Source organism: Ostrea edulis, chromosome 9 (genome assembly GCF_947568905.1).
Source record: "Ostrea edulis chromosome 9, xbOstEdul1.1, whole genome shotgun sequence".
Classification (NCBI taxonomy): Eukaryota; Metazoa; Mollusca; class Bivalvia; order Ostreida; family Ostreidae; genus Ostrea; species Ostrea edulis.
The window spans coordinates 62,980,810-63,008,531 of NC_079172.1; the positions used below are offsets into that span (position 1 = coordinate 62,980,810).

A 27,722-nucleotide genomic window follows, 5' to 3' on the forward strand; every position below is an offset into this window, starting at 1 on the left:
GTGCCATAAAAATATGCTGGATTTCCTCATTGACAATGTTTTCGTAGTCTTTAGTGATCAGGTCTTCTAACAGTTTGTTGGAATCCCATGGGCACAAATTGTGCTCCTTTTTTAGCTGACCTGTTTTTATCTTCTTAGGAGGCAGAATTTATTCAAAAACTTCTACACAAGAAGAAAAACCCGCTAGCTGTGACCTTCAATTCGACATAAATATAATGTTATATATATCAACGGTTTATCTATTAGGAATAAAAAATTTCATTCAGATGTTGATCAGATATACACCAATGAACTCAAAATACAATACATCTCGGAGTATTCAACATCTGCTTCGTACTTAGATATTTTATTGAACATAGATGTTAGCGACAAACTAAAAACTCAACTTTATGGCAATTAAACTGTATGACTTCAGCTTCTCCATCGTCAACCTTCCATATAGATCTTTCCATTATCACCTGCATATGATGTTTATGAGTCTCAGCTAATTCGATGCGCAAGAACTTGGTCTGCGTATGATCAGGTTTTTTTCTTTCAAAAATGGAGGTAGGCTATACTGACAAATAATTAAGCTGATGTTACAGGGATTTCAACAGTCTTGTTTAAATTAAGCCAGCATTTCGCAACTTCTATGTCGTTATAGCGACCCAATTAACCGATATAAACCTTTCACTGGGTCAAATGCTGTCTGACGTGTTTCATACCGCTCTTTACACACTGATTTTGACTACGGAGTACACCGTTTATCGGATGAAAATATAGGGCTCAAATTACGGTGGGTGTGATCTTTTGACAGTGGATGTTTACTCCTCCTGGGCACCTGATCCCATCGCTGATATATCCAGGAGTACGTGTGTGTCCTAAGTACTATTAATTTTGTATTCTATATAAATAGGAGATATGAGATTGATCACTGTTCACTATCTTCACCTACTCAAGATCCAGGAACAGGTATCTGAATTTTAACCAATAAATAGAAAGAAAGAAAAACTCAACTGTATAAATAGAGTTTTTCCTTTTATTTATTGATAAAAATTCAGATACCTGTGATCCAGGCCACGGGGTGTTGACACAATCTGAGCAAACTGGTATATATAGTATACCAGTTTGCTCAGATTGTGTCAAGACCCTGTGATCCAGGCTAGTTTATTTAAAGTCGGGATTGATATTCACACACGTTATACACCTGTATGCAACTTCCGTTTACTTTCGATTTTGATGTAAACAATGTTGCATGATGGATTCTGAAGGAATAGAAATTTCGTTGCCCGTGAATTTCCTCCACGAGGCATTGAAATCCGAGTCCAGTGATAGAATTCGAACATGTCTTTTTAATACTCATTTGTGTGATATTAAATCGAGAATACAGATCGCAGACACCAACGAAGCTGCGTTATGTTTGTTCGTATGCAAAACAGGACAGAAGGTCGAATGGTCGAATGCTTTAAAGATACATATTACCAACGTCTGTCTGGACGGAAATGAAATAAATGAAAAACAGGGATGTCAATTTGACTTTGGGGTGTCGAATACTTTATCAAGCGCCGTTGTTAAACCTAACCTGTCGTTTACCCAGAACCCGGGTGTAAAAGTGCCAAACAGAAAACGAGGTAGGCCAAAGAAGTCATGTGCTTCAAATGAAACAAAGCAGAAAATGCCGACATTGCAAACAGATGGGAAAAGATATAGTTTACGTGGAGTTCAGATTTCAGAGTCCATCATGAATGCAGAAAAGGGGATCGAATGTGATAATAAAGAGGAAGAGTATGAAAGTAAAGGTGAAGAATGTGAAAGTAAACGCGGAGACGAGATTTCTTCAGTGTCCAGAGAGAGTGAAGACGGAATGAATGCTTCAGATTATTGTGGTATTGATGGCAAAATCGTAGATGATTTAGAAATTTTTGAAGGCGAGGGCGAATTAAAGGTGACAGAAAGTAAAGGCCAATCAAAGCTCATGACACAAGAAAGCAATGGACAAGAATCAGATAAACGTCAACAGATTGATACCAATCAAAGTAATTCAGTTTTGCAGGAATTTACAGCTGAATGTTTCAGCAAACTTTCAAAGAAAATGGTGAACAAACTAAAAGACAACAAATATGTTGAGGTCAAACAACAAAGTGAAAGTAATAAACAAAATCTAGACCAATCTTCTACATGTCCTCGTTGTGGAAAGTCTTATAAGAACTTTCAGACCCTGCGAAATCACATCAGATATGTGCACAAGACTACAGGCCAACAAAATCAGTGCACACTTTGTCCCGCTAAGTTCAAACATATGTCCGTGTTAAAGCAGCACTTTGATGAAATTCACAACAAGAAAGTGAACTATACGTGTACCGTCTGCAAGAAAGACTTCAGCAGGAAGAATCAGTTCAACAGGCACATGCTCTCTCACGGAGTGGATAAATCTAAACATTTAAAATGCCCACAATGTGACAAAGGTTTCTGGTTCAAGTACAATCTAACTAGACACATGGAACTGGTTCATAAACCAACAACAGAAAACTTCCATTGCTCATATTGTGGGAAAGGGTTCAATCTTAAGGCTGCCATGGTTTCTCATGTGCAACAGGTACATTTCAACATTTTCCCATTTCCGTGCAGTGTGGAAGGCTGCAAACTGGTGTTCTCTCGACAGAAGCAGCTTCTTGATCACATGAGGCAGACGCACTCCGATGTGAATTTTGAACCTCCCAAACACTTCCGGGGAAGATACAAGTATGGGAGAAGTGACGAGGACCTGTTCTTCTGTTCTCACTGTAGAGTTAGCTTCTGTTACAAGGCCAAACTGGTGGAACACATGCACTTTGCTCACAATGACTCCTTTCCTTTTGTGTGTGATCACTGTTCTCAGGGATTTGTTGAAAAATCCTTCTTGCTACATCATCTCAAATATGCCCACAAACAAGATATAGACAGCAAAGCAATTCAAGAAGCAAGTAAAGGGAGTGATGAAGATTTTGAGTTCACAGAATCCGAGGAAAGCGACGCCAACTGTAAAATTATAATGGTGGATGAGGCAGGGAAAGTCCTACAGATTTGTCAACCAATCACCAAGGATACCACTGCTACATTAGAGGTGTGTCCCGCATAATAATTGGAAATTACAAGTTTTAGATTTAGATTAGTTTTATATTCTCTTTGGAAATTACAAGTTTTAATGTAAAATTGATTGTACTACAATTTATTATTTTTCAGATACCGGGTAAATTAACAGAATCCTCAGAGATGGTAACACTGTCATATTCGATGACATCAGAAAATCAGGAGGGGACAATAGAGTGTGTCATTCAGCCAGATCAGACGGCAGTCATTCCCCAGGAAATTGCAGATATGCTCGTCTCTGGTGGGGAAACGGTAATTGCCCATCAAACTAGCAACAGGTCAGAAAGTGATGACATCACAATCCACACAGAAAATAATGGCATCGCTGCTTCAGATGACAGTACAAATTTTGTTGTACTGAGCAGTCAGCTAGACCAAGTCAATGAAATCTGCGAGTCAAATGTTACAATTTCTAGTGAAACACAAGCTGCAGCAAGCAGCAGTCTGGATACAGACCCCGCACTAGACTCCACGGACAGCAATCCTATAGAAACTGTACAATATCACACAATGAGTGAATTCTTATGAATATCAAATGTTGATGAGAGAAAAATATTTGCAATAAATCTCATTATGTAGTAAATTACTTTCTACTCTTGTAAGATTTCTGGCACTATTAATGCTGCTTTAGAAGGTAGACAAAATTAATGGCCAGTGAGGTGTGTTAATTGCAAACTCAGAAATCATTGGAGGGGGGATACTTCCCCCTCTCCATTTTGCTATTTGCTAATATTTTCACATAACATTTCAATGTGTCACTTTTTTAAATTTTTTTTTTACAAAATTCAGCATTGTGCTCTTTTATACTGTCAAGGGTTGGCAAATTTGTGTTAACGAGGCCATCGTGCAAAGATGTTTCAGTTCAGTGAAGAGATTTAAGTGCCAGTGCTTCAGTCTAAAATAAGAAATGATGGACAAATCAAAGTGGCTTTGGTTCTTGCGTATCTTTGTCTCCGATGAGTGAAAGAGGCACATTTAAATTAAGAGAATATGTTTATATGTTATTTCTGTCTGGGTCTTGTGTGGAACAGTGACTGATTTATGTCTCTGCAGAGAATCTAACCCAGGACTTCTGGCACAACAGTCCCGTGCACTATCGATCAAGCTAAAAGGTTAACCCACTAGCCAGAGTTAGTAGAAATGCCATATTCCTAACCCTACCACACGAATCAATATATTGCTACATGTAACCACATGTCCCCCACTGCCACAAAAAAGTTGAAGCACAAAAGTCTCGTAACTCTTGTAAAATTAATTTGTCATATCAAAACGGCAGCAAAATATGAGCAACTACATATGGTGACTAACAATTAATCCTTCATAATTTGAACAAAATCCGTACAGTGGTTTTGAAGGATTTGCGTTTTCAAAGTGAAGTGGGACGGACTGCGCCGGTACGCCGATACTTCTATGTCCCCTTCCACGCTGTGGTGGAAGACAAAAAACTAGAAGATGTGTGACATGCTTACTAATACTTCCTGCTAACAGTAAACTAACAAGCAGGAAGTAAACAGAACATAAACAAAAAACCGAGCAACAACAATTTACTTTGTATTCGTCTGAACATAATGTTAAAAGCAGCGTACCACATTACATTATCAACAAGTCTTGAATATAATCCGAAATCACAACACAGCAGCCGGCAACAACGTACATACACTCTGTATAAATATGTAAATAAGACACGAAGCTGTGTAAAAATCATTGTAGGATTTCATGAAGCGGCGTAAACGTGGGGTTGGCTGGTAAGGACACAGAGTTATTCCCCTTCTTTTGATCATGTGACATCAAGATCGGCTAATCCTAAGTTGTTCGGGTCCTTCCAGGCCCAGACTAGGCAGTAATGACTTAAAAGCTGTTCTAACAGTTCTTTTTCATCCATGAACTCTAGTTTCTCTATCCTGTTTAAAAAGAAAAAAAACGTTTTCAGAGTGTATCTACTTTAATTAACATTCTGTATGTGGAATTTTATATATATATTGTAAACCTTACCCTAAACATTTCAAAATGCAATAAAATTAAAAATCCATATGATGTTTCAATGTACAGAGACATTAATATTCAAGAAATTACATCCAACAAATTTTGGCAATCTACAAAAATCATCTCCCACGAATTTTATTGAAAAAAAGAAGATTCCTGAGAAGAAGATATTGTAAAGAGTTATCCTATATAACCCCATATATCCTGTAGTGCAGCCCCATCCTACCCCCGGGGTCCTATATATCCCCTATTATGGCCCCATCCTATCCCCGGGGTCCTATATATCTCGTAGTGCGGCCCCATCCTACCCCCGGGGTCCTGATTTGAATGAATTTCAAACTGCACTACCTGGGGATGTTTGAGAGGTAATGCCCCTGCTGTAATATTTTTAAAGATTTCCTACATATACCCACGTAAAACTTCAGCCCTGTGGTTCTTGAGAAGAAGTTGAAAATGTTAAAAGTTTAAAGACAACACGATAGAAGCCGGACAAAAAGTGATCAGAAAAGGTCACTAGAGCTTTCAGCAAATGTGAGCTAAATATTGCAGAAAACTGAGTATTTGCGTTAATTTCCCCAAGTCCTGGCAAGAGTCATAATTTGGCATACGATAAACAGATAGATACATGATGTACCAAATATCAAATGAATATCTGCAAGCAAGACAGAAACGAGGCCCAAAGGCCACATCACTCACCTGAGTCACTGTGGCCCATATTTAAAAAGATTTTTTCCTATATGTTCATACAGGGTTTAACACTAAGGTAGCGTCATACTGACCGAGTCTACTAAATGATAGGTCCAGTCAGGTAAAATGTCAATTTACTAGTCCAACTGGTTGTGTTGAAAAAAAAACCCAACAAGAAACTTTACTTTAAACTGTAAGACATTTTATTCTTAACAAAAAAAAAATTTAAAAAAATTCTGAAGAGTTTGTGAGCAATTTTGAACAACATAGTCACGATCTGAAGTGATGTTTTACAACATCTACTCGATGTTAATATGTGTAAAGGTAGAAGACAAATCAAACAATAATGTTTAAACCCTCGGGGAAGTGGGTGGGAGAAAACGAAACTGCATTAAAGATGCAATGTACATCTATCTTCCTATTCGAATATACAGAAAGTTTGCATGGAATTTTCCTGAAATTCATCTTTCCTTTCCACTTGAAAATAAAGCTCTGTGGATGCAGCTCACCTCTGAACATCAGCCTGTGGCAGACATTTGTAGACTTGTAGCATGTCCATTGCATCAGCACCCTCCCAGCCAACATCTAGAAACCTAAAAAATCATCATCTGTGATTCAACAGCTTTTAAATACAAACAAATGATATACATGATTGTATTAAATTTTGACACTACACTGTACTTTTTATCCTTCATGTTGTATATTATCAATTTATACAGAAATAGATGTTCTGCTTCTGCTCATTGGAGTATAATATAAATTGTGGATTTCACTGAGATTTAAAGTATTGGAAATTAGGATACCCATGAAATATAATGATACATCTGAACACTGCCACATAAAACACTTATCCACAGAAAGATGGTCACCAAGGATATCCGACGATTCATATCTAGTATGGGGGTATCCAACGATGCGTATTAAGTATGGGGGTATCCGACAATGCATATTAAGTATGGGGGTATCCGACGATGTGTATTAAGTATGGGGGTATCCGATGATGTATATTAAGTATGGGGGTATCCGATGATGTGTATTAAGTATGGCGGTATCCGACGATGTGTATTAAGTATGGGGGTATCCGACAATGCATATTAAGTATGGGGATATCCGACGATGTGTATTAAGTATGGGGGTATCCGATGATGTGTATTAAGTATGGGGGTATCCGACAATGCATATTAAGTATGGGGGTATCCGACGATGCGTATTAAGTATGGGGGTATCCGACAATGCATATTAAGTATGGCGGTATCCGACGATGCGTATTAAGTATGGGGGTATCCGATGATGTGTATTAAGTATGGGGGTATCCGATGTATAACACTACTGATGACACACTGTGTACTTTTTAAACTTCCACTTTTAGAAGAAATTATTTCTCTCAAAAATTACTAAACACTGTCTTACACAGCATATCGTCAGAAATACTGTATAAACTCCCTGTGATACATATAATACACATGTTACAGTGTATAAAATACCCCTGCCTTTGTTTTATATTTGTGCCCTTGTTTAATACCTGTGCCTTTGTTTAATACCTGTGCCTGTGTTTAATACCTGTGTCTTTGTTCAATACCTGTGTCTTTGTGTCTCTAAAGTTTTACAAGCATCCACTCCTGCTAGAAAGCAATCTCGAGACTTCAAGTTTTCTATCATTATGTCACCAAACCGATCTGCCATGTTTACCTTCAATAGAACACAAAATCGTACAAAGTTATTCCTCTCTGACCAAAACATTGATGGCATGACGGAGCAGATATTTCAAGGAACAGAACTGCACGGGTGCAAATGTCAAGTGTTTTTAATCAAACTCATAAGTCTCACTTCAGGGATAAATCATATATCTGTCAAACACAAACAGATTTAGTGCTATAGTACACAGACTTCTACAGGACTCTGGATAAATGTTTATTTTATTTGTAATTGTGTAAAGACATGTATAATTTTATATTGCCAACCTGTTCATAATTGACAAACAAGGCTGTAGGAAACTGGTGAGCGATCCATTTCAATAATTCTGTGCTTTTACTGCTGTCAATGTACACCAGGACGCATTCTGCCAGGAATATGGTGGGTAGACTCTTATCGATCCCGGATTCATGCAGCTTCTTCTCCACTTGTGACAAAACTGACAGATCCGCGTTTACCAGGTGGTAATTGGTTCCATGGATTTCTGACTTGCTAAGCCTTATATCATCCTCTGTAAAAATACCAAACATTGATGGTCGTGTTTAATGCTCAGGATTCATTTAGTGATAGGGTTTGATGGACAAAATGGGAATCTGTCTTTTGAATTGTAATGTTCAGTTAGTATTTCACATTATTAATTCAATGCAGGTGTTGACTTTAATTCAGTCTATTAAATGAAATTGAAATTTTTTCTAATCATTCGGACACTCTATGCTCCTTTTCCAGCGTAGAGTATTGGAGCAATTAGAAAAGACCTGATTTTAACAAGAGGTACTGTGAGCAATGCTCACTAAGTAACCCCCCCCCCTCTGCTTACCCCAGTCTCCAAGAGGGTGTTGTTAATAGGTATAAATTACCTCTTTCCTGAGTGTAAAAAAGAAAGGGCATGACAAAACCTTGGGTAGTCTCTTCTCTAAGAGTGAGCTTGACCTTTGGACCCCAAAATCGATAGGGAACATCTTCGTCCCATGGGTAGTCCATATGTATGATATGGTGACTTCAGGTCAGGTCAGAGCCCAGAAACCATATTGCTACTTCGATGTCCAGTGTGCTTGACTTTTAACCTTTTGACCCCAAATTCTATAGGGAACATCTTTGTCCCATGGGTAGTCCATATGTATGTTATGGTGACTTTAGGTGGAAAGGATAACGCTTTAGAGCCCGGAAACCATTGCGTCTACAGACGGACGGACAACCTGATTCTAGTATAACCCCCCCCCCCCCCCCAACCCCCAATTAAAAACTGGGCACCACCACATATTAACTAAAAAATTGGTGAGTGTGGTGGAAAACATCAATCAATCAATCACCCCCCCCCCCCCCCCCAACTTTGTTGCGGGGGTATAATTAGACTAAGCTTTTAATAAATTATGGATTACACTGTTATAGACTGAAATCCCACTGATTCAGGAAATTCATAATGACCAAGCAGTCGATGAAATAGAGAAAACACAGTTATTAATAGAATAGGCAATAACTGCTTATGAGTAGGAATCTACATGAGATTTGGTTTGGCTGTGAAAAAAAAATCAATTTGAATTGATGCCTATTACGGCACCAAATGTAACATGAAGGGGAAAATGCAACAGACGACACCAGGATTCAAACCTGGGTACTATGAATCTTTAGTCAGGTGCTCTACCAACTGAGCTATATGGTCACCGTCAATCGAACCCAGCTGATCGCTACAGTACACTGAAACAACAGTAACTTTACTACATAGAGAACAATATCTTTCCCATCCTGTGGAGATCCGGGTTAGAATAGGTCCTCAGTACCCCTTGCTTGTCATAAGAGGTGACTTAATGGGGCGGTCCTTTGGCTGAGACCGTAAAAACGGAAGCCTCATGTCACGATAAAGATCTCTCTCTCTGCTTGAAGGCCATAAGCACTGAGCATAGGCCTAAATTTGCAGCGATGGTGACGTCTCCATACGGGTGAAAAATTCTCAAGCGGGACATTAGACTACCTTAAACAATACATCCATCAATACCTTCTCTTTCTCTCACCTTCTGATGCAATGGTTTGGAGCAGTACATCATGTCGTTTTATTTGGCTGACTTTCCTTGCTGTCACTGACTGGAAATCTAACTCAATGAAGGACTTTGGTATCAAATTCAAATCCTTTAGCAACCAGTAATTTGTATCGGATCCCGCACCGAGATTGACAACTTGACAGTTGTTACCCGTCAACTGGAAATATAGAAATACTCTGTCAGCCCTTGAACACATGATTTTATAAGAATATGGAGACATTTCACGGTACGAACCTTCAAGAATTTGTGTAGCAGCAAACGCATGGCTGTCACCCTGGAATAGTACCCTCTACTGATCTCGGGCGCATGTTTCGCGGAGCTCCTTGGCGTCATCAGAGAAATGTAGCGATCTTCCCAGTACTTCTTCTCTACTGCGAAACGTTTACACTGTGCTGCATCGTCGTTTGTTAAAATGACACCATCATCACTAGCCATAACGAGGAAATGTAGAAAGTGTTCTCAATTTACTTTGAAAAACAACACATTGGCCACCATGACAGTTTACATCTCTCGAAACTCTCGGAAAGTACGCGATGATATAGAAAAGTATGGAGATGTTGTAAAATGCTTTTTGTGATAAATTCCAACACAAATTTACGTAACAGGGCCTATATTGTTTTCTGTTAAATTTATTACCATTTTATGAAAATGAAAGTAGCAACCGGATGTAAACAAATAGCGCGGGAAGTAAAAATGGCGACAGATTCCATGTACTTAGATAATTTAGAAGAATATGTCAATGATGAGGGGAAGATTGTGAGTGTCTCTTCTTTATTTCGACTTTAGATAGCAGAATAAACGTGCCTTTATAGCCAAGTACACTCCCCTTGTAGTGCAAGTTAAAACGAAAGTAGATATTTTGTCGTTAGAACTGAGTACATGTACAGGAGCTAACTTGAGAGGGTGTTGGTGACTCTCTCTAAACTTTAATTATAAGATCGGATGAAAGCTACCCTTGCCACAGCTTAGGTCTCTCTCTATATATATATATCCCTCTCTATCTCTCTCTCTCATTAAATTATGTAGTTATATAAAGATTTGCTTTTTTCAAGCTCTATCTTGATTTTGAAAGAAGAAATCGGTGATATGAATTGTCATTAATAAGCTTAAGGTAGAGATAACCATCACTGTAGGGAGAGCATCCAAAGATTTAACTTCAAAATGAGTATTTCCCCACTTGATTTCCCTCTTCAATTCTCGTCGGATCCACAAAGGTACAATTTGTCAAATTTACTAGCATGCAAACATTCTCCATTAGTTTAGATTCTTTACACTGTAGCGGTCAACTGGGTTCGATCACTGATGGCCAGATAGCTCAGTTGGTAGAGCACCTTACTAAAGATTCAGGGGCCCCTGGTTTAAATCATGATCTTGTCCGTTGCATTTTCTCCTTTTCTGTTACATTTGGTGCTGTAGACCAGCCCCTGTAACTGACAGGTGAAAATACCTGTAAGGGGATTAAGATCCAGAGTTGATGTCTTCAAGTGTGAAGACATTTAAGGAGGGAGGAGTGTAGCAGTCAATCGGGTTCGATCGCCGGTGACCAGTTGGTTCAATTGGTAGAGCACCTGACTAGAGAATTCAGGGGGCCTGGGTTCGAATCCTGGTCTGGTCCGTTGCATTTTTTCCCCTTCCTGTTACAACACAATAGACAAAGATTAATGCAAGACTCCTCTGACTCTTCTCCCCGCATTTGTATTGTGACATGCTGGGGAGACGCATCTAGACTTTCCTGCACGTGTGACAATGTAAGAGTGAAGGCAAGGGCCAGAGGAAGATTTACAGGAATGCATAGTAGGAAAATTCTTTTAAAATCTTCATAACCAAATGGATTTATAAACTGTGTGGTTGAGGTCATACACAAGCATTTTCAAGTAGTGGTTACTTATTTGTTTCCCATGAACCCTGTTGTTACAGTTACTGTAATGGATGTGGCCACAACAGGGCTTGATATTTGTTATGTGTATTCATCCAATGAGTTTGGAATTAATGAAATCTTTATTTCAAAAACTTAACAGATATATACCATAAATCTTATTAGTATGGAAGCATGGCTAAATTGACCTGTTATAAAACACAAATTCATGAAATATAACTTAAACTGTGGTCTTTGTTGCAGTGAGATAAATGGGCTTTTGTCCACCATTTGTTTAGAATTAAATTTTAACAAGAAGCACTCCAACAAATGTAGTTAACAGATTTAGAAAGTTAATTTGTTGGTTTTATTTCTTGCAGGTCACATACAAATGGGTTAGTCTGAATCTACATGTTCATGTCAATGAAGCCAAACAGTAAGTAAACAACAAAGTGTTTCTCAGTATTATTCAGCGCTCCAAGTCACGACCGTTTTACTCGCAACTTGGAGCGCTGTTAAATGTTTTTCAACTCGTTTATAGAAGAAAAAATATACCCATAGAAGAGTACTAAATACAGTGGATGCTGTCTAATCTGACACACTGTCTAATCCGACATACTCGTGTAATCCGACTCACCCATGTAATCCGCTTCACTGTGAACGCTGACCCTCTAAAGCTCATTTCTTATCCTTGTTCTTCTGTGTTCTTTATGTTCTGCTGTTTCATGCGCTCTCATTTTAGACGTAGAATTTGTGTTCCAGTGTCTGTCAGATTAGACAGGTTTCACAGAATCGGATTAGTTTTTATACGCCCGTCTTTAGATGGGACGGATTATAATGCAGTGATCTCTGTACGTCTCTCCATCAGTTCAGGGTTTTCTGTCTCTATTTTCATTTCCCTGTCACATATCAAGCTGAAACTTGCTGTGTATCTTCTTCGTAGATCACTTCAGATAATGTTGAAATTTGGATCCATTTTGACCTCCCTTGCAAGAGTTTTGCCCCTTTATTTGAAAATTTAATGTTATATGGATGGTACATGATTTGTCTTTCTAACTCCTCCCATAATTTTCAAGTAAGGACTTTCTTGTTTTACAGAGTATGGGTAGTGAAGATGTACATGTAGCAAGGGTTTTGTTTTTCTTCAATTTTTAAGAAAATTACAGGTTGTTGAACTTTGTCACTTTTTTGGAAATATTACAAAGTGAGTACATGGTTTGTCCATCTCATTCCTTTCGGTTTTCAACCTAAGGCCTTTGTAAACAATGTGCGTATTGCAAAGATTTTGATTCCAATTCCAATTGCCTGTTGGACGGGACAGGCGCTTCACTAAATCAGAGTAGCTTTTCCCTTTATATTGTACTGGGTGAGGGTTAGATTTATATTGTGCATTGTCATACAACTTCAGAATGCTGTATACTTTTGTATTGTACATCATCAGAATGCTGTACACTTTTGTATTGTACAACTTCAAAATGCTGTATACTTTTGTGTTGTACAACTTCAGAATGCTGTATACTTTTGTATTGTACATGGTTGTACAACTTCAGAATGTTGTATACTTTTGTGTTGTACAACTTCAGAATGCTATATACTTTTGTATTGTACAACTTCAGAATGCTGCATACTTTTGTGTCGTACAACTTCAGAATGCTGTATACTTTTGTGTTGTACAACTTAAGAATGCTATATACTTTTGTAATGTACAACTTCAGAATGCTGTATACTTTTGTGGAGGAACAGAGAAAGAAGAAGGTGGACATTACCGCGACTTATTTTGTGTCCGGAATCTCCAGACCTGTAAATGGCTGCCAGGTCAGAATATACCACAGTAGTTTTATGTTGTAATTTGAACTCACTGTGGCTATTAAAATATTCAAAAACAATTAACTCACTTTAGCTAAATAGAGAAAAAACAATAAATTCCTAACTGAATATGGAATGACAATCAACTCACTTAAGTTAGCTTAAAGGTATATATGCCATATTAAACAGTATTTTGTTCGCTGTTAAAAACCGAACCCAAATTTTGTCAGTATGTTAAACTATGAAAAATAATACGCTTTGACAATTTCGACAAATTATTGAAGAGTATTAAAGGAGTACTGGTCTACTCAAGGTAGGGAGAGAAATGGGGATTTTCAAATGCATATTTATTGAGGTATGAGGTTTATAGTGGATGTGTACAAACGCTCAAGAAAAATATTACTAGAAACATCAGTGGCGATCAGGATTTCGTTTGCAGTATGTAGTCGTACTGAATTGTGGTTGCATTTAACCCCCTCCATCGCTCAATGTGGTGCTCTCTACCCTGTCTTCCGTCTGACTGACGTTTATCACTGAACGTGTCCCGTCAACAGCCTGCAGGACGTCCATGCTTTCATATCACCATGTAAATTGTTTACTTTCGAAATTCCACATGCAAAGTCTCTTGATCAGTAGACATGAATATTTCGATTCCCATGGGGATCTGGGTTAGAATAGGTCCTCAGTACCCCTTGCTTATCGTAAGAGGCGACTAAATGGAGCGGTCCTTCGGATAAGATTGCAAATTCATAGGCCCCATGTCATAGCAGGTGTGGCACGATAAAGATCCCTCTCTGCTCAATGGCCATAAGCGCCAAGCATAGGCCTAAAGTCTGCAGCCCTTTACTGGCAATGGTGATGTCTCCATATGAGTGAAACATTCTTGAGAGGGATGTTAAACAATGTACAATCAATTAATCAATATTTCCAAATGCCCGGGGCGTTCACTATCTGACTTGGAGAATACATTATTACATAGGAAATTAACTTGATTACTTTTTAATCCTATTGAGTTAAATCGCATAATTCGCATAAAAGGTAATAACTTACGTAGCTTAATTGATATAAAACACATGTTTTTATTCCTACGATAATATCCAAAAATAACGGCACAAGTCATATAGCTTAGATGTAGAAAACAATTAGTTCATTGTAACTAAATATAGAAAAACAATCACTGTAGCTAAATATTGTAAAAATTTACTCATTGTAACTAAATATAGAAAAATGATTAACTGACTGTAGCTGAATATAGAAAAAAACCAATCAACTCGTAGCTAATTGTAGAAAAGCATATATATCCCATGTTTCTAGTTAGAAAATTTTTATCAGTCAACTTAAGATGTGAGTACTTTTACTGTTTTACTGTCAGTGAAAATGTGAATACTTATACTATATAGTCCCCCGATTTAATTTACAGACATACACATGTACTGTTGTACCAGAAGAGGAACTGGACAGTTACAAGAATTCTTTAACCACCATTCACAGCATCCATGTGTACAGTGTCCAGAAAGCCACGTTGAAGGTCTGTCGTCTGGTATCAAGCTTGTTATTAGCTCACCTGAGCTGAACTTAGCTTTTCTGATTGAAACTTTCTGTGTCTGTCGTTAGCCGTCGTTGTTGTTGTAAACTTTTTTCACTTTTTCATCTTTTTCAGAACCAGGGGGAGATAATAGCAAAAATACACTGACAAATTTAAAAAAAATCTTCTTTTCCACAAGCAGCTGGCCAATTTCAATCAAACCTTGTACAATTCATCCTGGGGTAAAGGGGATTCAAGTTTGTTCAATTGAAGGGCCATGCCCTCTTCAAAAGGGAGATAATCGCAATGCCCCCTTCAAAAGAGAGATACAAGTAATCGCAAAAATAGAAGAAAAAAATTGGTGTGGTCATTTGAAAATCCCCTTTTCAAGAACTTGTCTAGACATGTTCAAATTCACATGGCAGCTTACTGACATAGTGCAGAGGGGGGGGGGGGGGGGGGGGGGGGTAGAGTGGGACCACAATAGGTGATCAAAATTTTACATGCGAATATATTTGGAAAATCTTAAGATATGGGGCAAGGTGACTCTGGTGAGCGATTGGCCTCTTGTGTTTACAATTTATTATGTGTCACTTCAAAATTTACATTAAGTATGGAATCATTTAACTTCCGAGGGCTAGTTTTCATGGAGTGGAACAATTTTCAAATTAGCTTTTCTGTTGCTATGTACTTTCTTGGACGTGGTTTCTGTGCGTTGAATTTTTGTGTATTTCATTCAGATTTTAAATACAGTACTTGGGAATGGTGTCGGCACAGAGTCCACAAATATTGAAGCCCATGTAATATATACGTGCCGAAATTCCACTGTATTTTTATTTTCATGTATGAGTAAATTGTCAAATTTTTATTCTGCAGGATTCTAATTCACTATATCTAGCTGATTATGACTGTGTCAAAGAAAATCTGTGTGATCTTCACAAGTAAGAGCTACGTTCTAGTCTGATGACATTGCTGAAAATACAAAATTTACCTGAGATCTATCTTAAATTAATATGTTTGCAGATAAAGTCTTCTTTGAATTTCTTCAAGGTACAGTTCAATCAAGTATGTCAAGGCCAAGCAAACTTCTGATGTGCGGGGACCGCCAGTGAAAACTGTGAAGGCAGAACCAAATGTTTGTTTACTATCTCTCTTCAACTTTAATTTGTCTACGAATCTTGGTGACCCAGAAATTGCAGATCAGGTTTTTTCCCTGTGTCTGTCTGCAACTTTAATCTTAAGGCCAGAAAAAAATATATGTTGGTTTCCACTTTCACCTTAATATTTTTAAGGGTCAGTAGGTAGGTAGTGGTTTTTTTTTTTTTTTGTTGATTTTATAGGTCGGATTATTTTTTAATGATTTAGTAGTATTCTACTATGCATAAAATATAGCGATTATCTAGTAACCAAATACAACTTACAAGATGAATCGAAACATTTCTTCCACTGCACTGTAAACAAACTTGCATTTCTGTGTTTTGGAATCTGTCTAGTATTAGTGCATAATAAATAACTTAGTAAATCAATAGATATATACTCTTTGTGGTGATGACATTCGCAAAATCTGTGAGAATGGAAAAAATGCGTTAGAGTCGGCAGACATTTTTAGGGTCAATTGGGAAACTGGAAACCAACATATATTTTTTTTTTTGCCTAATCATATTATTTTGTAAACTATTTAGGACAAGATTTTAGACTTGGTGAACTGAAAAATGAAGGTTACTGCTATGTGATTGCTAAAGGTCAAGGTCATTCTGACTTACATCAACTGAATGTGTTTACACTCAGGAGCATTGTACTTCATAAAAGCCATCTTGATTATGCATAGCAGAAGAGATATAGAGTTCTCAGATAATGTTACAAGTAGAGATATAGAGTACTCAGATAATGTTATATGTAGAGATAGAGAGTGCTCAGATAATGTTATAAATAGAGATAGGGAGTGCTCAGATAATGTTACAAGTAGAGATAGGGAGTGCTCAGATAATGTTATATGTAGAGATAGGGAGTGCTCAGATAATGTTACAAGTAGAGATAGAGAGTGCTCAGATAATGTTATAAGTAGAGATAGAGAGTGCTCAGATAATGTTATAAGTAGAGATAGAGAGTGCTCAGATAATGTTATATGTAGAGATAGGGAGTGCTCAGATAATGTTATAAGTAGAGATAGGGAGTGCTCAGATGATGTTATATGTAGAGATAGGGAGTGCTCAGATAATGTTACAAGTAGAGATAGGGAGTGCTCAGATAATGTTACAAGTAGAGATACTGAGTGCTCAGATGATGTTATAAGTAGAGATAGGGAGTCCTCAGATAATGTTATATGTAGAGATAGGGAGTGCTCAGATAATGTTAGAAGTAGAGATAGGGAGTGTTCAGATAATGTTATAAGTAATACGCCAGTTTTGAGATTAGAGTTCTCTTGTGTAGGAGGTACATTTAGTATAACTTTGAGTGCCCAAGTGGGACTGAGTGAACCTTCGGTCAGCGAGGAAGACGATAAAATGTATTAAAAGTGGCTCCTCTTTAAATATGTAAATGTAGGATATACAAAATACTATTGAAAGAATTGTTTTACTAAAGTAGAAACATAAAAACAATATCATATTTGAAAGTGATATCCTGGATATGATACCTACGACCAATGAAATTACATGATATAATAAGAATTCCTTAATTACTCCTTGAATACTTATCAGTTGAATTCAGGTGATGAAACAGCGTATGAGAAAAATACAGAGTACATTTACTTATGCAGTGATGAATATTCGTCCCACTCTCGCATGTAAACAAGTTGTTTCACACCTTACTATGTACGAGAGTTCTTCAAAGAGAAATAACTCAAACATATCTCGAAACCAGCGTATTCAATCCGTGGAATTATGCTTCACAGTTTATTTTGTATGTTGTTTATCATGTAATTAATTCATGAATTATTAATTCTTTTATATCATTTGATGGTTTGTATTTTTGCTTCTATTGATGTAGGTTATAAATGACCATTATAATCAATTCCTATTTGTTAATTGTCAACATTAATTTCCATATCGAATCAAGATAATTTGATTAGATGCATATTGAAGTAATATAAAGAAGAATTACTGTGCGTTAAACACCACTTTTTTGAGAGAGAGGGAGAGATATCACATTGGTAATTAATGAATATTTTAAACCTTTACAAATAGTGTTACGAAACTATGTGGCAAAATATTTTTCGTATCTGTTCTTAAATTGGACTCGAGATCCCGCGAGGCTGTGACCAAAATTTCAAGCATTGAAGCATATGGACCTTGTAGTTTTGTAGTTGTCCAAATCACTTTAGTATGATTAACTAATTCTCCATAATCTTGACTAATTAATATTCATCTGAACTTGTAAATCAGATTTTACAACAATTCAGTGTAGAATTTACATTTATAGTCAAAATTGCCCAATGAAAGTAGAAAGTAATTCATAATATAAATTTTCTGGAAAATAAAAGATATATAATTCTGTTCATCAAGTTGAAAGATGTGAAAAAGCTTTGTAGCTGAATGCATCATTTACTGACAGTTCAAAAAAAAAACTTTTTGGACACAGGGAAAGTCGATGATTTACAGCTTTAGAACAACCGCTATTATTTCATAGACAATTTTGGATTCAAGAATACATTGGAATGGTTCATTTACATCATTTAACATAGAATCCAGGTTTCAATGTCATTTTTATATAATCTTGTATAGACATGGTGTGGCACGAAGGGTATTAGGGTCTAACTTTTAAGACAAGGTGGACATCTTTTGTATTCGAAATACACATACACCTTGCCGTGCTGTGTCCATGGTGTAACTCGGACCATTTTACATCGTGTGTGTTTTCCACTGTGTAACAGGAAGTATTTGTGGCCTGTACGTTATATACAGGTATACACAGCTGCATAAAGAATTGGATTATTGATTGTAACTGACCGATATATATACACAGCTGTATAAAGAGTCGGATTATTGTAATGGATCGGTATATATACACAGTTGTATAAAGAGTCGGATTATTGTAACACCGGTATATATACACAGCTGTATAAAGAGTCGGATTATTGATTGTAACTGACCGGTATATATACACAGCTGTATAAAGAGTTGGATTATTGTAACTGACCGGTCTATATACACAGCTGTATAAAGAGTCGGATTATTGATTGTAACTGACCAGTGTATATACACAGCTGTATAAAGAGTCGGATTATTGATTGTAACTGACCGGTATATATACACAGCTGTATAAAGAGTTGGATTATTGTAACTGACCGGTCTATATACACAGCTGTATAAAGAGTCGGATTATTGATTGTAACTGACCAGTATATATACACAGCTGTATAAAGAGTCGGATTATTGATTGTAACTGACCGGTATATATACACAGCTGTATAAAGAGTTGGATTATTGTAACTGACCGGTCTATATACACAGCTGTATAAAGAGTCGGATTATTGATTGTAACTGACCAGTGTATATACACAGCTGTATAAAGAGTCGGATTATTGATTGTAACTGACCGGTATATATACACAGCTGTATAAAGAGTCGGATTATTGTAACTAACTAATATGGATGTACTTTCAGGTCAGTGGGAATACAGTCTCGTCAGCTAATGGTCACGTGACATCAGGAACCAAAAAAGAACCAAAGAAAGGTGGTATTGCGAGCATGTTTGCAAACGCTACCAAAAAAACCGAGGACAAAAAATCAGTGGAAGATAAAACTGAAATTAACGGGTCCAAGGACAAAAAACCACAAAAGGTACTCACTACTTGTTGATGTTACCCAGTCCTTCTGAAGTAAAAGCACAAGATGTTACAATTCCTCTTTATTTATTCTTTCAGGATTCCAAGAAAGGTGGTGTTGCCAATTTCTTTGCCAATCACACAGGTACACTTTAATAATATTATATATTACACAGGTACACTGTAATAATATTATATATCACACAGGTACATTGTAATGATATTATATATTACACAGGTACACTGTAATAATATTATATATCACACCGGTACACTGTAATAATATTATATATCACACAGGTACACTGTAATATTATATAATACACAGGTACACTGTAATAATATTATATATCACACCGGTACACTGTAATAATATTATATATCACACAGGTACACTGTAATGATACTATATATTACACAGGTACACTGTAATATTATATAATACACAGGTACACTGTAATAATATTATATATCACACAGGTACACTGTAATAATATTATATAACATACAGGTACACTGTAATAATATTATATAACACACAGGTACACTGTAATAATATCATATAACACACGTACACTGTAATAATATTATATATCACACCGGTACACTGTAATAATATTGTGTAACACACACGTTCACTGTAATAATTACACACCGGTACACTGTAATAATATTATATAACACACAGGTACACTGTAATAATATTTTATAACATACAGGTACACTAACACACACGTACACTGTAATAATAATATATAACACACAGGTACACTGTAATATTATATAACACACGTACACTGTAATAATATTATATAATACACACGTACACTGTAATAATATTATATAACACACGTACACTGTAATAATATTATATAATACACACGTACACTGTAATAATATTATATAACACACGTACACTGTAATAATATTATATAACACACGTACACTGTAATAATAATATATAACACACAGGTACACTGTAATATTATATAACACCGGTACACTGTAATAATATTATATAACACACACGTACACTGTAATAATATTATATAACACACAGGTACACTGTAATAATATTATATAATACACACGTACACTGTAATAATATTATATAACACACAGGTACACTGTAATAATTACACACCGGTACACTGTAATAATATTATATAACACACAGGTACACTGTAATAATATTATATAACACACCGGTACACTGTAATAATATTATATAACACACACGTACACTGTAATAATATTATATATCACACAGGTACACTGTAATAATATTATATATCACATCGGTACACTGTAATAATTACACACCGGTACACTGTAATAATATTATATATCACACCGGTACACTGTAATGATATTATATAACACACAGGTACACTGTAATAATTACACACCGGTACACTGTAATAATATTATATATCACACTGGTACACTGTAATAATATTTTATATCACACTGGTACACTGTAATAATATTTTATATCACACAGGTTCACTAATAATATTTTATATCACACTGGTACACTGTAATAATATTATATATCACACCGGTACACTGTAATAATATTTTATATCACACCGGTTCACTTATGGTTTTATAATGTAATTGTATAACACATTTATACATGTCTAGCTTTTACTGTCAAAATTAGTTCAATGGCAAATGTCAAATTGAAACATGTGTTTGATTGGTTAATGCATGTAGTAATTTGTATAGGATATATCATGCACCCAAAGTCACTCATGAAAGATTTCAGGATATTGTTTTCAAAAGTTGGATGGTTTAGTCTGCCTCGAATAGGCATGAGGGATACAGTTGACTGCATACTTTTGACTGATTTTGCAGAAATATCTCACGTAAATTAGAAGTTTGGCAGATATACTCATCATGCATGTGACTTTTACTTAGGTAAGAAAGGTGTCCCACAGAAAAAGGATGTGGAGAAAGAAGAGGATGAGAGGGAAAATGAACGGAAAAACAATTCACAGCCCAAAAAGTGAGTAAGATATTTTATTTGAATGGGAAAGTCACATTTGTGTAGATTAATTTCATTGGTGGTTTTTAATGTCCATTTGTTAAGGGAGAAAATGATACATTTATTCAGGAATTACGCGGATCTTTTTTGTATTCTCTCTTGTCTCAGTGTTTATTCAGGAATTACGCAGATCATTTTTGTATTCTCTCTTGTCCCATTGTGTTTGTTCAGGAATTACGCTTAGCATTGTTGTCTTGTCCCAGTGACAACAAGTTGTTTATGGGAACATATACCCTAAGACTTGATTGAATTTGTTGTTTTAGAAATGATAAAGGAAAAAGACCCAAGAAGACCCGAGACGTAGATTCAGGTACTAATATACAATTATATACTAATTCTGTTAATTAGTGGGTTAAATTCAAACCCTGAACGGGTTAACATCGGAATACCAAAGTGTTTGGTGTAAATCAGTGTTTTTTGACTGGGGTGATGAATTGTGTATTTAGATGAAGACGGCACTAAGAAGAAAAGAAGAAGAATCAGAATGGAGATATCTGACAGTAGTGAAGAAGGTAAACTTAGAATGGAGATATTTGAGAGTAATGAAGAAGGTAAACTTAGAATGGTGATATCTGACAGCAGTGAAGAAGGTAAACTTAGAATGGAGATATCTGACAGCAGTGAAGAAGGTAAACTTAGAATGGTGATATCTGACAGTAGTGAAGAAGGCAAACTTAGAATGGTGATATCTGACAGTAGTGAAGAAGGTAAACTTAGAATGAGATATCTGACAGTAGTGAAGAAGGTAAACTTAGAATGGAGATATCTGACAGTAGTGAAGAAGACAAACTTAGAATGGTGATATCTGACAGTAGTGAAGAAGGTAAACTTAGAATGGAGATATCTGACAGTAGTGAAGAAGGCAAACTTAGAATGGTGATATCTGACAGTAGTGAAGAAGGTAAACTTAGAATGAGATATCTGACAGTAGTGAAGAAGGTAAACTTAGAATGGAGATATCTGACAGTAGTGAAGAAGGCAAACTTAGAATGGTGATATCTGACAGTAGTGAAGAAGGTAAACTTAGAATGAGATATCTGACAGTAGTGAAGAAGGCAAATTTAGAATGGAGATATCTGATAGCAGTGAAGAAGGTAAACTTAGAATGGTGATATCTGACAGTAGTGAAGAAGGTAAACTTAAAATGGTGATATCTGACAGCAGTGAAGAAGGTAAACTTAGAATGGAGATATCTGACAGTAGTGAAGAAGGTAAACTTAGAATGGAGATAGCAGTGAAGAAGGTAAATTAGAATGGTGATATTGTATGACAATTTTTACATGTACTGTTTGTGTGCATTTAATTTATTCTCATCCAAATTTCCGAGATAAATTTTTACAGTATTGGCAGATAAGAATAATCTTATGTTTAGAGAAAAGGAAATGGGAAATGCAAGCTATTTAGCTACATAAACTGTATAGATATCTAGTGGTCATCAGAACGTTTTAATACTTGGAAATTTTAAAATATTGCTAGTGTTCACGTGATGCAATGGTTATTGTGTACCTGTATATGATTTAAAATGATGAAGCAAAATATAATATTCTTTGCTCTCGGACCAGAAATATACAGACATCAGTTCGTTTATCTGGATCAGAAATATACAGACATCAGTTCGTTTATCCAGATCAGAAATATACAGACATCATTTCATTTATCTGGATCAAAAATATACAGATATCAGTTCATTTATCCGGATCAGAAATATACAGATATCAGTTCATTTATCCGAATCAGAAATATACAGACATCAGTTCGTTCACCCATTTACCCGGATCAGAAGTATACAGACATCAGTTTGTTCACCCGTTTGTCTATCGGCCTGTCTTGTTGGTGTTGTATTGTTAAAAGTTAAAGTCAACATTTTGCAAATTCTATGGTCGTTATAACGATCTAGTTTGCCAATACTACCTATCATTGGGTCGAATGCTGTGTGACGTGTTTCATACCGTTCTTGGAACACTGATTTTGACTACAGATAACTCCGTTTACCTGATCAAGGTATAGGGTTCACGGCGGGTGTGACCGGTTGACAGGGGATGCTTACTCCTCCTAGGCACCTGATCCCACCTCTGGTGTATCCAGGGGTCCGTGTTTGCCCAACACTCTATTCTGTATTGCTTATGGGAGTTATGAAATTGATCACTGTTCGTTATCCTCACCTTTCATTGTTATGAGAAAGCAGTTGTAGGCAGGGCATGTTCCTTAAGTCCATTAATTTCATCATTCAACTAGACACAGAAATATCCTTGTCGTCCATAACAATTCTATAAAGTATTAACAAATATTGTAGAGATGGACTATGAAAGCCCTGTCCCTAGTCCTGTCCCCAGCCCTACAAGGGAACCCTCACCAGTCCCAGATACACCTGAGAAAGACAGTCCCAAGAAGGTGGACAATTCGGAAAAGCCAGCACAGAATACAGAAAGGCGGAGAAAGCGTGCACGGAAGTTGGTTCCCAAAACATTTATGGATGAAGATGGTTACATGGGTAGGTATTCTGGAGATATACATACAATGATTAATTATTGTACGCCCGTCTTTAGACGGAACATATTATAGTATGGCGATCGTGTCTGTCTGTCCTGCTTTGTGTTAGACTCAGAATCATCAAACCTTTTCAGTGGATAACATCTTGGGTAGAGGGTGGGTCGCAGTTTATTAGGTCACTGTGACCTTTGATTAAGACGGTATGACCAAATATGGCAAAATCCTGTCCGACTTGTAACTGGACAATAATTGGTGTAGAATCATCAAACTTGGTCAGTTAATGCATCTTAAGAAGAAGGTATGTCGCGCCCTAAATCAAGGTCACCATGACCTATAATTAAGATGATATGGCCATACATGGCATAACCCTTTTTGGGGGGGCTCATGTACATATAAGTTCCAGAATCAACAAACTTTGTCAATTTGTGCATCTATATAAAAATGTAAATTGTACCTTTAAAAAAGATAATTAAAACTTTTTAAAATGGTAAGTATTTAAAAATGTTTAAGGGAGGTAATCCCTACATATGTTAATTCAATAACCCTGTTCACTGATCATTACTTCAAGAAATACACAATTGTTTTTCATAAAATGTAGCTACATAGCAATTAATAGGAATACTTGCTTTGTTTCTAACATTCATGATATATAAATACAGTGGAACTCCGTTATTACGTTCCCCCTTTAATACGTTAGTTCGCATATTACGTTGAAATTTCAAAGCACAAAACCATTTCTTAACAAACCTATATAAAATAGACCTCATTATTACGTTGCCCTAAGATGCCGGGACTCGGTATTACGTTGTAAAAATTCCGACAAAAACGTAATAAACCCCTAATTATTCAATAATGATTCTCAAAATAATAAGCCATTCACACCTTGACTGTCTGAGGCAGTCACCACGTAAATTTCCTGGTCTGTTTGGGGATTAGAGACGCTTGACTGATCACGCTTCGATAGATCTAGCGACATCAATACAGGTGAATACCTCGTATCGAAGCCAGTAATAAACAATTAAATAATGTTTATTTAGACATTGTACTCTATGAAATTTACTTCATTTTTCATATTTTGATAATCGAAGAAATAATTTCTCAACCACCTGAGTGTTCAGTATAGTGTGATTACCTTCGCTATTAAAACTCTATTTACGGACAGCTTTGGTACCGAACATGAAAGACAAGATTTATCATAGCATTGTTAAAACCGCTTGGGTAACTGCTTGGACATAGGTGACGAAAGGTGGTCAATTAAAAAATTGTCCGTTGTTTGGACATGCAGCTTGGGTGTTCGTAAATTTCGTCCATACATACACCAATCAAACTGTCCTGTGTTCTCGGCCGATTCGCGCATGGCATTTACCTCAGTGAATATTCTAAAATCCCTTGATGCGCACGTGATTTTAGTGCCATCATTTAGCGTTATAAATGAAATCTTCATGCATCATTATATATTTTTTTTATGTGGATTGCGCTTAAATTGTTCTCCGTGTTTATCGTTGGTGAGAAAAGTGTGTAAGTGTTGGGTATCGTGTGCGTTTTGTGTCTATAGTTTTGTTGTTTTGGGGTGGGATTTTTTTTTTATTGTGTTGTGTATTGTGTAATTAGAGAACTTAATAAAACGATGTTTTGTTATTTTTTTAATACGAATGTTGAATACGAACCGGAACGAGTTATTGATAGAAATTTACATGAACGCATTGTTTTAAAGTTGAACAAAATGGCGGTCCAAACGAATGCAGAAAAAACAACGTTTATCAAAACATCCTTATGTATCCTACACCAGAAATAAAGAAAAGAGATAAGAACATGAAGAATTACAGACATTAAAGATAAGATGTAAATAAAACAAAGTATAATAGTCTTTTAAACAAAGAAACAGTAAAGATATATTCACACACCCCTTCACGGAGTACCAACGGACGATATACAATTTCCAAATGATATTTTTAACGGATTTCACTGGGAACGTTTATTACGTTGCCCCCGGTATTACGTTATTTTATCGTGACAAAATGGAAAACGTAATAACGGGGTTCCACTGTATATGCAGTATTGTATGACAAAATTTGCAAAGACTTATCAAGCACATCACAGAACAGATAGAGGAATTGTCTCATGGGAATGATTATGGTGTGTAAACAGTTTAATCTTTCTGTTCAATTAAGATTCCATTAGCCCTTTGCGAGTAAGCCATGGTGTTTCAGAGTTCAGGTGGAGATTCATTCAAGATCATTTTGACGAGAGCTAAATTACATCAGTCCAGTTAAAGATGAATTAAAAAGTATAATCTTTGTACAAACCAAGATAAGTAATTCATACCATGTGAAAGAAATTATATAAATATATGTAATAAAAATGAAAATATGTGATGGAATATTTCTGTAGTTATTTGAACAATTCAAAAGACATATTGACAAGTCCATTGCAATGTGCAACAGACACATTAAAAGGAATAATCTTGACCTAAAAAACAAAGATATTGGTGCAATCTTTGCAGCAACAAAGGTAGACACGATTTTGTGTCATGCACTTTTATCTAATGATAAGATTTTTTATGTTTCTTTGTATTTATTGCTCTCTGCAAATAAATTCTACATAATGTAAAAACGTTTAACATAGAGCAACAATCTTCTCACTTGTCCTAAAGCCGAAATGTTGCCATACCCAGGATTTATACATTGGGGGTGCATTTTTCAACTCGACTGCGTCCATTTTGATGCAGCAAAGTTTACTCGTATGTTGATTCGACAATTTTCAATTCCATTGGCTAATCAGAAACCGTGTTATCAAGAGCAATGTGTGCTATGATTTTAGAACCGTATCGAACCGAAAGAGACCCCGAATAAATCGAACATCGAATCGAGACCACTAAATCGTGATTTGGCCGCATCGCGATGCATCGTTTCACCCCTATTGGCGGTGCACTTTACGTTTTCAAAATAGAATTTGCAAAACGATATTTCAAATACAACCTGCTTTGGTTAAAGGCAAACTGATTACCTGTCCACAGTGCTGGATATTTCTTTAATTTGCAATGGATCAGACATAGACAAAAGATGAAGTGGATTATAAACTGAAATGTGTTCTTGTAGTGACAGAGAAGGTCTGGGAGAGTGACTCCACGGATGCCTCGGATACAGAGCCGCCGCCGGTTAAGGAGCCACCCCCTGTCAAGGATCTGTCTAAAGCTGGCTCACCACAGGTGTGTATTTTACTCACAGATCTACAGGTAATAAAGTTAGATAGATAAACTTTGTTATATCCAGTAAAATGTTCGTTATTTTCCTCACATAGGGGAATGAAATATCACTTCCGCAAAAAGCGTGAATTCGTTATAAGCATGTCCATTGTAAGCAGGTTTTACTGTATTTCCTGACCATGAGAATCACTGATGTCTTCATACAGTCGGGTGGTGAAGATTAATCAATGTGTAGGGACTGGTGAAAGTCCATTCTGAAAAATCACCGAATCCTAAGAATAAAAACTAAACACTATTTTTGCAGAAAAAGAAACCCTCACCTAAGAAGAAGTCTCCGCCTTCTGCAGGAAACAGGAAACAGATGTCCATATCGTCCTTCTTCACAAAGAAATCCTAGCTTGTTGGTGGACACATCCTAGAGCTGGTGTTTTCCTTATATAGTCATCATGTATTACAGACTAGTCTAATTTATTGACTTGTCTTGTTAAGTCTTAGTGCTAATAAACTGTATGTCACTTAT

At 36.3% G+C, this 27,722-nt stretch overlaps 3 protein-coding genes across 4 annotated transcripts; 2 read left to right on the top strand and 1 right to left on the bottom strand.

The window, feature by feature from the left end:
• Positions 1-1,200: 1,200 nt before the first annotated feature.
• On the top strand, positions 1,201-3,691 carry LOC125658306 (zinc finger and SCAN domain-containing protein 12-like). The gene is made up of 2 exons (XM_048889529.2): positions 1,201-3,082; positions 3,202-3,691. Exons 1-2 carry the CDS (start codon positions 1,235-1,237, stop codon positions 3,634-3,636), a joined length of 2,283 nt encoding a protein of 760 aa, XP_048745486.2. The 5' UTR covers positions 1,201-1,234; the 3' UTR covers positions 3,637-3,691.
• Positions 3,692-4,637: 946 nt separating this feature from the next.
• Positions 4,638-10,033, bottom strand: LOC125658309 (leucine carboxyl methyltransferase 1-like). The gene is made up of 6 exons (XM_048889533.2): positions 9,741-10,033; positions 9,480-9,663; positions 7,740-7,981; positions 7,358-7,467; positions 6,288-6,371; positions 4,638-5,009 (listed from the first exon to the last, which is right to left on the bottom strand). Exons 1-6 carry the CDS (start codon positions 9,939-9,941, stop codon positions 4,886-4,888), a joined length of 945 nt encoding a protein of 314 aa, XP_048745490.1. The 5' UTR covers positions 9,942-10,033; the 3' UTR covers positions 4,638-4,885.
• LOC125658307 (DNA polymerase delta subunit 3-like) lies at positions 10,027-27,722 on the top strand. 2 transcript variants are annotated; one of them, XM_056149856.1, is made up of 14 exons: positions 10,027-10,262; positions 11,742-11,797; positions 13,077-13,176; positions 14,588-14,695; positions 15,569-15,633; positions 15,743-15,827; positions 19,297-19,473; positions 19,557-19,602; positions 21,381-21,468; positions 21,771-21,817; positions 21,954-22,136; positions 23,801-23,998; positions 27,096-27,205; positions 27,507-27,722. In XM_056149856.1, the coding sequence occupies exons 1-14, from the start codon at positions 10,149-10,151 to the stop codon at positions 27,597-27,599; spliced, it is 1,470 nt and encodes a 489-aa protein (XP_056005831.1). In that variant the 5' UTR covers positions 10,027-10,148; the 3' UTR covers positions 27,600-27,722. The 2 variants fall into 2 exon arrangements, with proteins under 2 accessions (XP_056005831.1, XP_048745487.2); XM_048889530.2 differs by having other exon boundaries at positions 21,954-22,019.

Excerpts from the sequence above, each read along its gene's own strand:
- LOC125658309 (XM_048889533.2), bottom strand. The coding sequence starts at position 9,941 with ATGGCTAGTGATGATGGTGTCATTTTAACAAACGACGATGCAGCACAG. Across the intron at positions 9,664-9,740 it reads TGCTACACAAATTCTTGAAG|TTGACGGGTAACAACTGTCA; the intron begins GTTCGTACCGTG and ends CTATATTTCCAG. Across the intron at positions 6,372-7,357 it reads TTAGAGACACAAAGACACAG|GTTTCTAGATGTTGGCTGGG; the intron begins GTATTGAACAAA and ends ATGATTTTTTAG.
- LOC125658306 (XM_048889529.2), top strand. The coding sequence starts at position 1,235 with ATGATGGATTCTGAAGGAATAGAAATTTCGTTGCCCGTGAATTTCCTC. Across the intron at positions 3,083-3,201 it reads ATACCACTGCTACATTAGAG|ATACCGGGTAAATTAACAGA; the intron begins GTGTGTCCCGCA and ends ATTATTTTTCAG.
- LOC125658307 (XM_056149856.1), top strand. The coding sequence starts at position 10,149 with ATGAAAATGAAAGTAGCAACCGGATGTAAACAAATAGCGCGGGAAGTA. Across the intron at positions 10,263-11,741 it reads TCAATGATGAGGGGAAGATT|GTCACATACAAATGGGTTAG; the intron begins GTGAGTGTCTCT and ends TATTTCTTGCAG. Across the intron at positions 23,999-27,095 it reads GGATGAAGATGGTTACATGG|TGACAGAGAAGGTCTGGGAG; the intron begins GTAGGTATTCTG and ends GTGTTCTTGTAG.